Here is a 14516-nt window from a genome sequence, read left to right on the forward strand (position 1 = left end):
TTGATATGAGACTGCAAAGCTTTATGTCCAGAGCCGTACATGCCAGTGGGGTTTTGTTGCTGCACCCACCATGGCTACATGACTCCTGTTGAACTTCATGGAAGTCTCGTGTGTGCAAAGATGATTTGGACTCTGAAATAAAAAGAGTTAGTGAAGTGTCTTTTTCAGAGCTCGAGTGTCTGCTTGCTTTGATTGCATTGTATTGCCTCTTGATCATGTCCTTTGTGTGACTTTTGTAGTCCTGGTACGTTAGAAATAAATTTATAACCTCATATTAGTGTTTAAGCACTTAGAAAGAAAGGAACAACATGTTGGAGGCTGGGCTTTGCTTTGGCTTCAGGGAGGACCATACAAACACAGTGTTTTTAGGTAACCTGTAACTTGAGGAGACTGTTTAGATGTATGCTTCAGTGGACAGCAAATCAGATGTCTGGTGGGAGAATCCACTCGGTACATAGTGCAGTAAAGGAAATCTGTTGGAATTGTTTCTTTGAAACATTGCCATTTAATGTGTTTTCCAGTGACATGGAAAGCTTTACGTCATTGCTGGGCTTTATGATGTGTTACTTTTGATGCTTTGTTAACTAAAGTAGAGCTTATACGGTACGAATGGAGATGCTGGTGGTGCTGGAAGTGGTTTTCCATTGAGATTAAACTCGGTATTCTTAATGCAACCAGTCCAAATGCAGCCCTCTAGTACTTCAAATTGTGTAATGCTGTTATGTTCCCCTGTCACTTGTTCTCATTCCCTGTGTATTCTCCAGTGTCAGTTAGATGGTGAATCGTGCTTTTGGTAACAGTTTGCTACTCAACCAAGCCCTTCATAAACTTCTATGTGTACATCTTTGGCTATACATGAAGCTGAACCCAAAAGATTAAACGGAGGAGGAGCCATGGCGAGCAGACAGTACTTTAGGAACGCCAAAAGCTGTGTGGATGGTAGTGCTGGTGAGCAGAGCATTGTGTCAGGCTCGATTAGTGTTACAGAAGTTCGATCAAAACCCATTGTCCTCTGCATCAGGGTGCGTGTGAAGCCTGGCAGCTTATGTTCTTGTAGCATGGCATAAATGGATGCTTGTCTGAGCGAGGTGAACATTGCTTCTGCGGGACCGACAACCCCAGTTAATGAGAGCACTTCAGGATGATCAGATACTGACCTACCTTTATCCCGAGCAGATCGATTTCAGCTCGCACGACTACAGTTTGTGGGTTACAGCTGGGCATTAACCAGCAGAAGCTGTTTGCTCAGCTCCAGTGTGTTTGTGGAGCAGCAGAGGCACCCTGTGGCCAGAGAGGTTAATCCAGAGTGAAAGCTTTGTGGCTTTGCCAAGGGTCTTTCCTGCTTCTGTGTCCTTTAAGAGTCAGAATGAAATGATTACTCTGCGTTGGTGTGTGCTGCACTACCTGCTTTAAAACCTAATTAAAACTTGGGAGTGCTGAAGTATAAAGTTCCTTTCAAAACAAGCCAGTTATTGACAAGCAGCGACAGGGAGAGTTTGAATGTAATTACATGCAGATCTTTCAAGATGCTGGTGATGTTCCAGGAAAGCGTTGGATGTGATCAGGACAGAATTAACTGAAGTACAAACTGCAAAGAGAACCTGAAAATGTTGCACAGCCCACTGCATGCGGTGGTATAAATAGCCAAGCTGTGCGTAAGAAGTCTCTGAACCTCACCCTTACTGCTTGCAGGCTGGAGCAGAGACTGCTTTTTATCTTAGATGAGACTATATGTGCCTCTACATTATACTATAAGGTGACTTTGTGTATGGATTTAACACCACTGCACTCTAGTAGCTGATATCTAAATTAACTGTTAACTTGTAAATAAGGGTATTGCAAAGAAAGGAGCAAGGAGGGGACTCATTTATGGTGACTGGAGCCTTTAAAGCCAAAGTTACAAGGTTCTGGTATGATTTTTGAAGCTGTAGGTAGTCAGGGTGGGATAAACTTGTTACAAACAAGACTTTAGTCCTGATTTAGCTTTTGAGATCTATGAGTTTGGTTCTTCACTGGCACTGGCTTTCAGCATAGCTGCCCTTACAATATTAATCAGTAGATCATCTCTTTGGAAAACTTTATTCTATATGCGCATATACAATAATATTCTATATATGCAAAGTTGTTCCTATCAACTAATGCATTCTTCCAGAGAAATAAAGCCCTTCTGATTAGATTTTGGGTCTCTGGGATTAGGCACAATTGAGTTCCTTAATGTTTGTCTTACGCAACCCCTGATAGTAGCCATGAGGCAGAAGTCCTTAAGAGTTCTCCCCAAATGTCTTCTCTAAACAAGTACTGCTGTATCACAGTGTGACCCAACATGTTTTCATGTGGCAGGTGGCAGCAGAACCTACTTCTATGATGCTAAAAATGAGATTACAGCCACCTTCTTGGCCTTTTTTACTTTGAGGATGCCATTCATACTGATCCTGTGGAGGCAAAGTGGTGGTTGAAATGTAGTTTTTATCTTCTGGCTCTTTTAAAGGCATAACATTTGTGACATATATTCTTAAGCATATGTTCCTTTTGCTGAGTATAATGAGGAAGGAGAACATTGTCTTGGAAGAGTTTAGTTTGCCCTCTCTCTGGAGAGACAGCATCCTGTATGTGTAGTTTAAGTAGTCATATCCAGATGTAGACGTGAACGTCAGGGATTTGGTGCTGTGTGTCCCAGGATGGCTCTGTGTGCGCAGGTACGAACTAGCTCCAGGTTCAGAACGTTAATAGCAAAATGCCACTCTCCTTTTGGAACATCAATCTGGGAAGACCCAGTTGGAAAAGCTTTTTCTAAGGTATTTGCCGTGTGCAGTCGTAACTGAGAGGGAAATGAGGAAACTTTCTTGAAGAGCATACTAAAGCTTCCCTTTGTGCACCTTGTACCAGAGCAGGGATGCAGTGCCAGGCTTCAGTTATTACTGAAACGTTTTGGTCACTGATGATAATAAAACACCTGAAAATGTAATGACTTAAGGAGTCAGTAAGCAAAGGAACTGGAGCCACCTATTTGCAGGAGGGCAGGCTCTTTGCAGAGGGGTAGTGGCCAGGGATTGCGCTGGCTTCATCTGTGTATTTAATCAGCAGCCACAAGTGTCAGGGTCTCCATTAGCTGTTCCTTCTTCCAGAAGGGACTCCTTCCAAAGCAGGGGAATGACTCCGGAAGAGCGTTTTCCATAGGGCTTTGTGGGACAGCTGTTTTCTGTATCGTTTTCCTGATGTGTGCAAGTTTTTCAAAGGGGGTTTTCTGTGTCACAAAGTTAAAACGCTGATCGTGTGCTGCCGTGTGAGTGCTGCAGACAGCGGGTGATAGAGCTGTGTTCTGACTTGAAACTTGTTTACTGCTCTTACTGTAAGATAGATGAGCATTAATGCTGCTTGTTTCAAATGCAGGAGGGTGGCAGGTACCTGCAACTAGTAATTCTCTTGCTGCCTGCTGTAGTTCAGAACTGAGAAGGAAATATGTTTGTAGAGCATCTTGAGTGAAACCTCCAGTACAGATGAGCTCTGTGCACCCTTAAACTACATCTCCTTACATGCAGTAATTCTGTTGGTGTCATTCGGTGCTGCTTGTGGGGAAAATGGCAAAAAATCATTAGCTTTCCATTCATTTTTGAAGTAGAAAAATGTCTTGTGCAACCTTGAGCTCCAGCGTGCTTTGAATTCATAGTCGGCTGGCAGTGAAGGAATGTTTGGCTATTGTCAAGTGAAGTCCTGACAGTAAAAACAACTCGTGTACGTCTCTGGAAGTGCTTGTGTTGTTTTATAGCTGAACATGTTACAGAAACAGAGGTGGGGCCGGTTGAGAAGATGAACATGATTGCTGTTCTCATAGAGGAGGAAGATTATGGAAACTCTGAATGAACTTGGCCACGTTAATAAGTACATGTGAGAATTTGGAGGTGGGTCTTTTTGTGAAAGGGGAGTTTAAGAGCGATTACATGATTTGTTCTTAATATAGACGGATAGTCGTATGGAAGCTGTAAACAGCGTTGAAAGGTAAATGTACTGTCAGAAGCTTGTTAGTGTATCTAAACGCCTTTGGGTATGGTAGAGTTCATCATATCCTTTCATGGGAAAGGTTAGGCTGGAAATGATTCAAGTTGCGGTCATAACTTATAGGCAAAATCCCTGTTTTACTGAAAGCCTCTATTATAATGAAAAGTTGGAGTGGCAAATGTAGGTTTACTGCACTGGAACCATTAGGAGCAGTCCATGGCTCAGGGCTCGGATAAATTGACTCCAGATGCTTTTGTCTGGAAGCGCTGCATCCAAATGTGGTTACAGAGGGGAAGCTGGTTAATGACCTGCTTATTGCCATTGGAGAGTTCCATAAGAAAGCAGCACAGTTGATGCCAGCAGGTATGCTCTTGGCATTCCTCAGAGGCTAAAGAACTGGATGGAGTTCTGGATTATCCACCTGTGCTTTGGCTCCATACATGAACCTCTGAGGAGGACAGTGATTGTGTGGGTTGTCTGTATCACCAGCAATATATCTTAGGGCTAGAGGTCCGCAAGGCAGCATCTTCCCCAAGCAGAGATCCTCGAGGTAACATATTGCTGCTGTCTCCTTTGCTTCCACCTAGTTGAACTCAATTTGTTAGCAGTGAACTCCAGATACTTGCTGTGACCCAAATTCAGTGCTCTGCTTCCAAATACCTACAGCCACAGACTTGCTTACGCTGCTGTCAGTGTATCAATTGAGCATCCTGAAGTCTTAATTTATACTTGGTGCAGACAGAGATACATGATGCCTTGGCTTCCAGCTGTTTGCTGTATGTCAGCGCAGCTTTTACTTACTACCTGGAGACTGTAAGTGCTTGAGTGCTGTCAGAAATCACTTGACTCTGTTCAGCTCTATGTGGCATCTCAGTTCATCCCTGGGAAAAGTGATGTGAGTGAATAGCTCAAAACTGGCTCTACCAGGTTAGATGTTTGGTTTTGCTACTCATTTGTAAGGAGTAAGCTATCACTAGCATAGATGCTGACCAGCATGATGGTCAAGGCATGGCCCCTTGGGTATTCCCCTCTATTTTGACTTTCTCTTCCCTGTGTGACTGTTCACTGCTATTAAAATGCTATGTCTTCAGACTTCCCTAAGGTTAATGGAGTCCCACTGAAGAATTAAAGGTTAGAGATGTGTGGTGGTTGTTGAGGCATCGGTTTCTCCATGTGGCATCATATCCCAGCTGCTTCCTTTGCAAAATGCCTTAGTGCTGCCTCTGAAACAGGAAGGATGCTTGGGATTCACGTTGTTCTCCCCAAGGGCTCTTCCTCCTCTGGGGTAAGGATGGGGATATGTGGGAGCTGATTTTCCTGAACACTGAACCGTATTCAATGTTCTGATAAGTTTCCCTTTTTGTCCCTGCAGGGTTTATTTTGCGTGGCCCCAGGGGTGTGATAGCTGTTTGTCAGAAGAAAAAGGTGATGACACCAACCCTAGGTTTCTGCCACTTGCTTTCACCATCCCAAGTCTTCTATTAGTGAAGACGAACAGCTTATAGTTGGGGTGTTTGGGTTATTTCTGCAGTGTAGCAAAGGGAATGGGAAGAGAAATAGGCTTGGGGATAATGTGGTGGCTCATGGGAGTTGTGTGTAAGATGTGGTCTGTCTTGTGGAAGGACTTGAAGATTTAACAAGCAGTTCTGCTGTTTAGAGGTTTTTATTCCAGCAAGCTGGATTCTTCGGCTCTTTCTTGAATGGAAGGGATGCAATACCAGGATCTAGTCCTGGAGCCTCACCTCGAGCTTTTGCCCTTCCCACCCCGAAGACACCAAAGAGAATAATACAAGTCCTTTTCCCTCCTCAATCCCTTTTGTAACAGGGGCAACAAAGCCCGCTGGGCTTAACACTGCTCACACACGGTGGTGGCTGTGCAGCACAGTCAGCTATCAGAGCAGGCCTTAAGAGACTGTTAAAGCCTTTTCTGATGAAAGCTGCCAGTGAGATTAAGGGAGATTAGCTGCTTTTTAATTACTGTGATGGTGGGGAGGCTGGACCACAACAGTGGCTCAGTGGTTGCTGTCTGCTCCATGTCCCAGATACCAATAGACAGGTTTTTCTCCCTAATGATGACAAAATACACTTTAAATATCCCGACTTTGTAACTGGCTCCCAAGGGATCCAGTCAATTATTTTGTGTTTCACTTAAATAGAAGAGTGTGAATGGGGTCTGCTTATTAAAGGAGGCTGAGAAGTGAATTCATCACCCCAAAACTCAGCTTTTAAAAGGGGCAAAAGGCTCTTACGAACCCTAGGTGCAAATCTGTGGATTCACTGCATATAGTCCGGTCTGAACAGCAGAGGATGCTTCTACCTCTGTTGCCCTGTAGTCAAAAGGTGACAGCTTGATTTCCTTCCCCAGGCAGTGTGGAGACCTCCCATACTTGAGAGGACTTTTATCTCTCCATGGAGGAGATAACTCTTGTTGCTGAGTCATTTTCCCTTTCTCATCTGCCACTGTAATTGGGAAGGCAAAGGAGCAATGAAGGCTGAGTTTTGCCTTCATCTCTCCCTCATCATTCCTCTCCTTCCTCCCGTCTCCCTCCCCTTGGTGTTTTGATGTGCAAAACACTTTCCACTTCAGAAGCTGCTGTGCTGGGTAGTGGAAAAGAAAACAAGCCCCTTGTAGCTTGTTACTCCGTACTAAAGCTGTATTTTCTGCTGTGCCTTCCAGCGCACGCTCCTCCACAGCAGGAAATGAGGGGATGCTGGAGAGACCTTTAGGAAGAGGAAAGAGCTTAATTACACAAATAAACCCGTTTGTAGGAGTTCTTGAGCCTTGGAGGCCCTGACCTGGCAGACCAGGGTAGAAAGTTAGAGCCTTGTTGGCTTGTTCGCAGTTAATGGGAGATGATGACCCGTCCTTGTGGGCTGGGGTGATGTGCATCCTGTACATTTAGATGCTGCAATGCAATGTGCCTCATTTAGAAGCATTGAGCCTCAGCATTTTCCCTGTGAATATTCGACTTTGCTGAAGTAACTTCTCTTTTAGGTGATAGCATACACAGGATTTGGGTAGCTTGTGGTTGAACACCAATATCTGGCTGGCTGGACACCATCACCTGGTTAGGGGTGGTTTTTCAAGCTGTTTCTATGAGCTGTTGCCTCTTCTCTTACCATGACACTGTATTGTGTGGTGTTTGTATTGTGTGAGGACCTTCAATGTTCATTATCTCGTCCTCTGCACCCTCACGTGGTCCCCAAAACCTGGTTTTCCCTGTGTAGTGCTTGGAGTTGTGAGTGTCCAACCCTTGTCCGCAGTTTGGCCTTTGTTTCCTGTTGTGGCATCCGACATGAAGCATCCCTCCAGCAATCCCACAGACCGGCGTCCATCTGAATTCCCTTTGGTTTGTGTCCTGCAGTTGTTGTCTTGGGTACCTGACCACAGCAATGCTGAACCAAGGGGTGCAGACAGCCCTGGGCTGGAGAGGAGCATCCATGGGGAACACTGTGACCTGCACACAGGCCAGTCAAATACTGACTAGACCAGAGCCCGTGGTGGTTACAGGCATCATTCCTGGGCTCTGGTGATTCCCCATCCTGCTCCTTCCATTACAGATGATCCTTGTTCAGCCTGGAGTGGGGGTATTTCCTTCCTTGGTATAAATCATCTCTGATGGTTTCTGGGTCGATGTGTAAGCGCCATGCTGTACATAAACGAATGGGTGATACAAGGAATATTACAGCTGTAGTTATGTTGTATGTAATGTACATAAGGAGAGAATGTATTTTGTTCATTTTTTTTTCTTAATAAAAATGTATATGCCAGCAGGGGTGTGTGAGATCCCTTCATCCTAACTGCTTGCTACATCCTTTGGGAAGAGAGGCTGGAAAGCTGCTCACAGAGAAGGACCTGGGGATGCTGATCGAACATGCATCAGCCAGTCAAGAAGCCACCAGCATCCTGGCCTGTACCAGCACCAGTGCGGCAGCAGGGCCAGGGCAGGGATTGTGCCCCTGCACTGGGCACTGGTGAGGCTGCACCTTGAATTCTGTGTTTAGCTCTGGGCCCCTCACTGCAAGAGAGACATTGAAGGGCTGGAGCGGGGCCAGAGAAGGGCAATGGAGCTGGTGCAGGGCTTGGACCCAAGTGTGATGGGGAACGGCTGAGGGACCTGGGGGGTTCAGATGGAGAAGAGAAGGCTCAGGGGGGACCTGGTGGCTCCCTACAAGTGCCTGACAGGAGGATGGAGCCAGGAGGGGCTGGGCTCTGCTCCCAAGGAACAAGGGATGGGACAAGAGGAACCGGCCTCAAGCTGCACCAGGGCAGGTTTAGATGGAGCTGAGGAACAATTCCTGCCCCAGAGGTGCTCAGGCATTGGAACAGGCTGCCCAGGGCAGGGCTGCAGGCACCGGCCCTGCGAGTGCTCACACAGCGTGGAGACGAGGCCTCAGTGCCATGGGGCAGTGGTGGCCTTGGCAGTGCTGGGGAACGGTTGGACTGGATGAGCTTAAAGGGCTTTTCCAGCCTGTGTGATTCTGTGATTTTAAGTCTGCGAAGGCCTTGTTGGAGGTGTTGTGAACCAGGAGGTGGGTTATGCCCCAGTGGCTGTCACTGTTGCTGCTAGAGGAGCCTCCTGTGTTCCTCCATAGCACAGAACAGCTGAGAAAACACCCTGTTCCCTGCACCCATCCATGGGCTGGGTCAGTGCCCCATAAATCCAGCCTGTGCTGAGCAGCTGCAAGAACTTAATGAGCAGGAACACAGAGTTAGAGCACAGCCCCACGCAACCCATCAATCTTTAATCATGGAGTGGTTTGGGTTGGAAGGGACCTTAAAGCTCAGCCAGTTCCAGCCCCTGCCATGGGCAGGGACCCCTTCCACTGGAGCAGCTTGCTCCAAGCCCCTGTGTCCAACCTGGCCTTGAGCACTGCCAGGGATGGGGCAGCCAGCTCTGGAATATTGATATTTGAATCAAATCAATTTTTTTTCTTTCTTTTCCTACTTCCTTTGCATAAGTGGAAACTTACCCTGGGTCAAAATGTTTTATTTTGGGCACTTAGAGGTCAATGGAGCTGCTGAACTGTCCATGCTGCTGCTGGAGGAGATCCTGCTCTTGCCCTTGGTGTTCCTCTTTCATCAGGGTCTTTTGGCTTAGGGGTTTGAGGTTTGATTCCCTCCTCTACAGCATGACTCAAGTGTAAGGAGGGGCGGCAGCCTAGGTTTGAGTTAGGATGAAGTTCAGAAACAAGGGCTTAAAGGCACCAGTAAATCGAGCAGATGCTCTGGTCATGGTGGGGCTGCTCTCACCCACATCATGAGCATCCCACCCCTCTGAGCTTTCTCGGGTTTGAATTACAAGATGTTTTCCACCACTATCTTACTGCCTTTGGCATGGGAAATCACAGACGGGTTTGGATTGGAAAGGACCGTAAGCTCATCCAGTTCCAACCCCCTGCAATGGGCAGGGATGCCTCGCACCAGACCACGTCACCCAGACCAGAAGTTCTGAGGAACTGAGTGCACCCTCAGCAAGTTTGCTGATGACACAGAACTGGGAGGAGTGGCTGACACACCAGAGGACTGTGCTGCCATTCAGCGAGACCTGGACAGGCTGGAGAGTTGGGCGGGGAGAAACTGGATGAAATTTAACAAGGGCAAGTGTAGAGTCTTGCATCTGGGGAAGAACAACCCCATGGACCAGTACAGGTTGGGGGGTGACCTGCTGGAAAGTAGTGAAGGGGAAAGGGACCTGGGGGTCCTGGTGGATAGGAGGATGACCATGAGCCAGCAATGTGCTCTTGTGGCCAAGAAGGCAAATGGCATCTTAGGGTGCATTAGAAAGGGAGTGGTTAGTAGGTCAAGAGAGGTTCTCCTCCCCCTCTACTCAGCCTTGGTGAGGCCGCATCTGGAATATTGCGTCCAGTTCTGGGCCCCTCTGTCCAAGAAGGACAGGGAATTGCTTGAAGGAGTCCAGCGCAGAGCCACAAAGATGATTAAGGGAGTGGAACATCTCCCTTATGAGGAGAGGCTGAGGGAGCTGGGTCTCTTTAGCTTGGAGAAGAGGAGACTGAGGGGTGACCTCATCAATGTTTACAAATATGTAAAGGGTAGGTGTCAGGATGATGGAGCTAGGCTTTTTTCAGTGATATCCAGTGATAGGACAAGGGGCAATGGGTGTAAACTGGAGCATAGGAAGTTCCACGTTAACATCAGGAAGAACTTCTTTACTGTAAGAGTGACAGAGCACTGGAACAGGTTGCCCAGGGGGGTTGTGGAGCCTCCTACACTGGAGATATTCAAGGCCCGCCTGGACAAGTTCCTGTGTGATGTACTGTAGGTTACCCTGCTCTTGCAGGGGGGTTGGACTAGATGATCTTTTGAGGTCCCTTCCAACCCTTGGGATTCTGGGATTCTGTGATTCTTCCTGCATCTGAAGGACTGGGTTGGGTTTGCTCCTTCTCCTCCAGTGTTTTCCCATATTCTTTGCTAGGAGAAGCCTGCAAGCCCTGTGCCGTGTTTCCAAAGCTCAAACCCCATCCCGTGGTAACACGTCCACCACTCAGCAGAGAAATGAGCCTTTTACATAAGAACGTTTATTGACAGAAATACATGATGCTTTCAAAATATATTTGTAGGAAAATGCAAGAATAATCTCTACAATCCAGTTCCTCAGTAAATTCCAGTGTAAATCAGACTCCTGTCCCCGTGAGAGATGCTGCTATACAGTACGTAAGAGCTTTTAGTATATGTGCAAGGTTCAACGGGTAGCCGCCTTTGGGAAGTAGGTTCTCCTTCTGCAGTCCCTTATGGATTATGTCTTCTGTATGTCTTCTGTAGGCAACAACAGTCACAGTATCAGCCTCAGCGCTTGGGTCATGGCACTGCGAGCGGGAGATGAATGGTCCTGACGTATTTACACGTTCCATGTGAATCTGAAGATAGAAAAGTCTCTTGCAAGGACATCTGAGCTGCTTGTAAAGCTCCCACCAGGAGGTAAGGGCAAGAAGCTCTTTGTACAACGTGTTAAAGCTGGTCTGGGGGAGAGAAGAGTGTGGGGAAGGGAGGAAGGAAATGCTGGGATAGATTTGTTTTACCTGTTATTTTTGGTTTAAATGTTATGGCTACAGTCTATAACGGGAAGGATTAAGGCCAAAGATGCTCGATTGCTGCATTTCCTACCTCTTTATGTCTCTTTTTTGATCCCAAAAAAGAATGTTCTCAACATAAAAAACATACTGGTTTTATCTTTTTTTTTTTTTTTCTTTTTTCCTCATGGAAATAGTTCTTTAAATAGGGGGAAGGAAAACTCGACTATAAAATATCAGTGGATTAAAAATATGGTGTCTGGAAAAATAAATAAATGTACAATTCCCATTCAACTAGAAATCGCTGTAAGCACTTGCTGAGCAGCCGACATCTCCACTGGGCTCTGCAAGGAAAGATCTCAGCTTGCTTCACCGCAAGCCTTGTGAAGGATTCTCTTGGAAAGTCTTTGGACCTGATTCATTAAAGCACTTTGGCATCTCTTTGCTGGGAAGGGGGATCTTTAGGCACGTGCCCAAACGCCACTGCCAGGAGATGCTCTGCCAGAGGCATCCCTACAGCAGCTCCTGTGGCCAAAACCCCATCCTTTGGCTGCGTTCATCCCATGCCAAGGGCAGGAACATGAGGTCACCGTGTTCCTTGGGGCAACAGGGAAGCGAAGGCGCTCGGAAAACAACTGCAAATGCCAAGAGCAAGGTTCTTGGAGCCTTGCTGCAGCGTTAGAGGTGAACTTGGTGCTGCTGTGGCACAGGGTTACGTGGGCAGGAGGTGTTCTCCTGCTTCGTGTTGAATTGGATCCCCTCCCAGACTGGCCATTAGCTTTCTCTTTCCTTATTTTTTGCCTTTTAACCCCCCTCCCCTCCGGAATGACTTCCCCACAGTGCAGTGCAGGGGGTGAGTGAAGGGTGCTGAGTACATCGCTGATGAGTAGCAGGACTATTTACATACAAAAATATAGAGGTTTGAACACTTCAAACTCACTGCCCTTCGGTGCAGGAGAGAAGGGAGAAGAGCCAGGCCCTTGGAGACGACATCTGTCAGCTTCTGTCCCACCCCGACCCTCTCCTTCACGTGTATTCCCAAGGACCAAATCGATCCGTGTTTCTCCAAGCTTTCCATTGCTCAGCTCTGCTTCTCCCCTCATTCAGGGCAGCCATGGGAGCGGATCCCCATCGTGTTGACTTGGTGGCAGAGCCCGAAGGGAACGGGGTGTTGTGCGTTGGTGAATGCCTGGTTCATGGCAAGCAGGGGAAAGGAAAGGCCGTGCTCAGGCATTGCTCTTCATCTGCAGCCCCTGTGGCTTGCAGAGGGCTTGGGACCACCACATCCTCCTGTGTTGGTGGACACTCTCACCTAAATGACCTTCCCATCCTCTCCTCCGTTTCCTATGTGATAAAGGATGGAGCCCTGCTCTGATCCCTGCCTCTGCCAGAGCTAAGCTGGAAAACTCTCCCCATCCTTTTAGAGCCATTCAGGAGCTGTGATGGGGAGTTAAGAAACCAGGAACAGCCTCAGTCCAACCACTCTCTGCTCCTGTGTATTCTTCTTTTCCCCTCTAAAGCAAAAGGAGACCTGCACAACAGACCAAGGGCTGCAGGACAAGGCTCGGTCTCAGCTTTGCTGCTGGTCTCTTATTTTACCAGCTATTGAAGAAGAGCTGGAGGGTGTGGGCTGAGCTTCTAAACTGAACACCAAGGGCTGTACCAATGGAAAACCCGGAACACCACCAAGCTACCTGGCTCGTGCTGCTGTTCTTTTCCCTCTTCTGCTGCTCATGCAGGAAAACGTGACCACAGGAGCCACAAACCACTGTGGTGCGCGTAACCCACGGCCTCAGGGCAGGATGGATGTGGGCTGTGAGATGCTGCTGTGTAATGACTGGAAGGCAATCAACACTTCTGTAGGGGAGTGCAGTAACAGAGTTAGACTCCTGCACCAGGAATCATGGAATGCTTTGGGTTGGAAGGGACCTTAAAGCTCCTCCAGCCCCAACCCCTGCCACGGGCAGGGACCCCTTCCACTGGAGCAGCTTGCTCCAAGCCCCTGTGTCCAACCTGGCCTTGAGCACTGCCAGGGATGGGGCAGCCACAGCTTCTCTGGGCACCCTGTGCCAGCGCCTCAGCACCCTCACAGGGAAGAGCTTCTGCCTTAGATCTAACCTGAACTTCCCCTGTTTCAGTTTGAACCCATCACCCCTTGTCCTATCACTACAGTCCCTGATGAAGAGCCCCTCTTTGACATCCAGAACCCCCAACCTTGTGCCTTGACCAGTGACCAGGCATCGCTCTTGGTCTCATTTCACCCTTCCTCAGAGGAATGAACTCAAGGAGTTATTCCTTTTCCTCTCCCTTCCCTTTGCATCAATACAAGGAGCTGCTGTGCCTCTCCTGGTCTCCTATTGTGTTCAGGATCCATCATACAGGATGGAGCATCCCTTGGCACTGCTGCATCCCTCCCATCCAGCCTGGTCTGGATGTGTTCATTTGCCTATGGCACAACACAGGGTCTTGTGCGTTTCAGCCGGCAGTTTATGGGGGGAGGATGGAAACCGGATTAAAACGCAAGGAACAGGCTGGTCCGCTCGATACGCGGGTGTTAGGAGGGCAAAGTGACAACTAAACAGCATGGGCTAGAGGACTTCCTAGCTCTACTTGCTCTTGGGACATGTGCTCCCTCTCCCACCCTATTGACATCTATTTCTCTTCATCTCTGAGTGATTCGGTAGCTTGGAGGATGCAGTTGGTGTGGTTGGACTTGGGATGGGAGGGGACACGCTTGGAGGAGACACCAGCAGCTCTCCAGGAGCAAAGCCCCCCCGTGAGCCCATGCCTGGTGTGGTAGGTCCTGCTGAGCACCCACAGGTGATGGAGGTGCTTGTCCAGATGTGGCCACCACAGTGGCTTGTGTTGACGATGCGCCCCAGAGGTGTCTTCTCGTGTCCCTTCCTCTTCCATGGCACAAGGGGTCATGATGAGTTCAGGAATGGATTTTTCTGAGGTTTATTGGGAATTCCGCCTTGTTTTGGAGTTGTGTGTGTGCGTGTACGTAGGAATTGTGGGGTTCTTTTGGGGGGGGTGGTGGTTGGTTGTCCGCTTGATCGAGTTCTGCATCCTATAGATGCGTGTCCTCCTCTTCCTCCAGGTCCTCCTTCATTAGCGTGTCGAGCGGCACGATCCAGCTGTCCCCCAGCTCCCCGTTGAGGTTCACCTTCTTCTCCTGCATCTCGGAGGAGGTCTCCATCACCTCCAGCGTGGGGTTATCGTGGTACCCGTTCTCCATTGTCTGCAGCTCCTCGGTCAGGCGCTGCTGCGAGGAAAGCAAACCAAGAAACCCCAATGAGGAACAGCTTGGCCGTGCTGTGTGTGCCACCTCGGGGCTGTCACCCCCCAGCTTACCATGACCACTGCCCCATATAGATGGATATAACCACGTGTAGAGCCTTTCGTGGTGAGGCTGAGGCTGGGGGCTGCAGTCAGTGCCAGCGCAGCGAGGGGATAGCATGGAGCTGGCAAGAGAGAGACTGCTAATG

The 14516-nt window shown here is 48.3% G+C and overlaps 1 protein-coding gene across 4 annotated transcripts in view; it reads right to left on the reverse strand.

The window, feature by feature from the left end:
• Window positions 1-10514: 10514 nt before the first annotated feature.
• Window positions 10515-14516, reverse strand: part of PODXL (podocalyxin like) — a 45967-nt gene continuing 41965 nt past the window's right edge. For 2 of the 4 annotated variants that reach the window (XM_065672539.1, XM_065672380.1), the window contains one exon: window positions 10515-14290. In XM_065672539.1, coding sequence (XP_065528611.1) covers window positions 14099-14290 — 192 coding nt within the window. In that variant the 3' untranslated portion in view covers window positions 10515-14098. Of the gene's footprint in view, window positions 14294-14516 lie in introns of all 4 variants that reach the window. The other 2 variants (XM_065672465.1, XM_065672296.1) reach the window with 1 other exon arrangement.

This window comes from Lathamus discolor, chromosome 1, assembly GCF_037157495.1.
Source record: "Lathamus discolor isolate bLatDis1 chromosome 1, bLatDis1.hap1, whole genome shotgun sequence".
NCBI classification, from domain to species: Eukaryota; Metazoa; Chordata; class Aves; order Psittaciformes; family Psittacidae; genus Lathamus; species Lathamus discolor.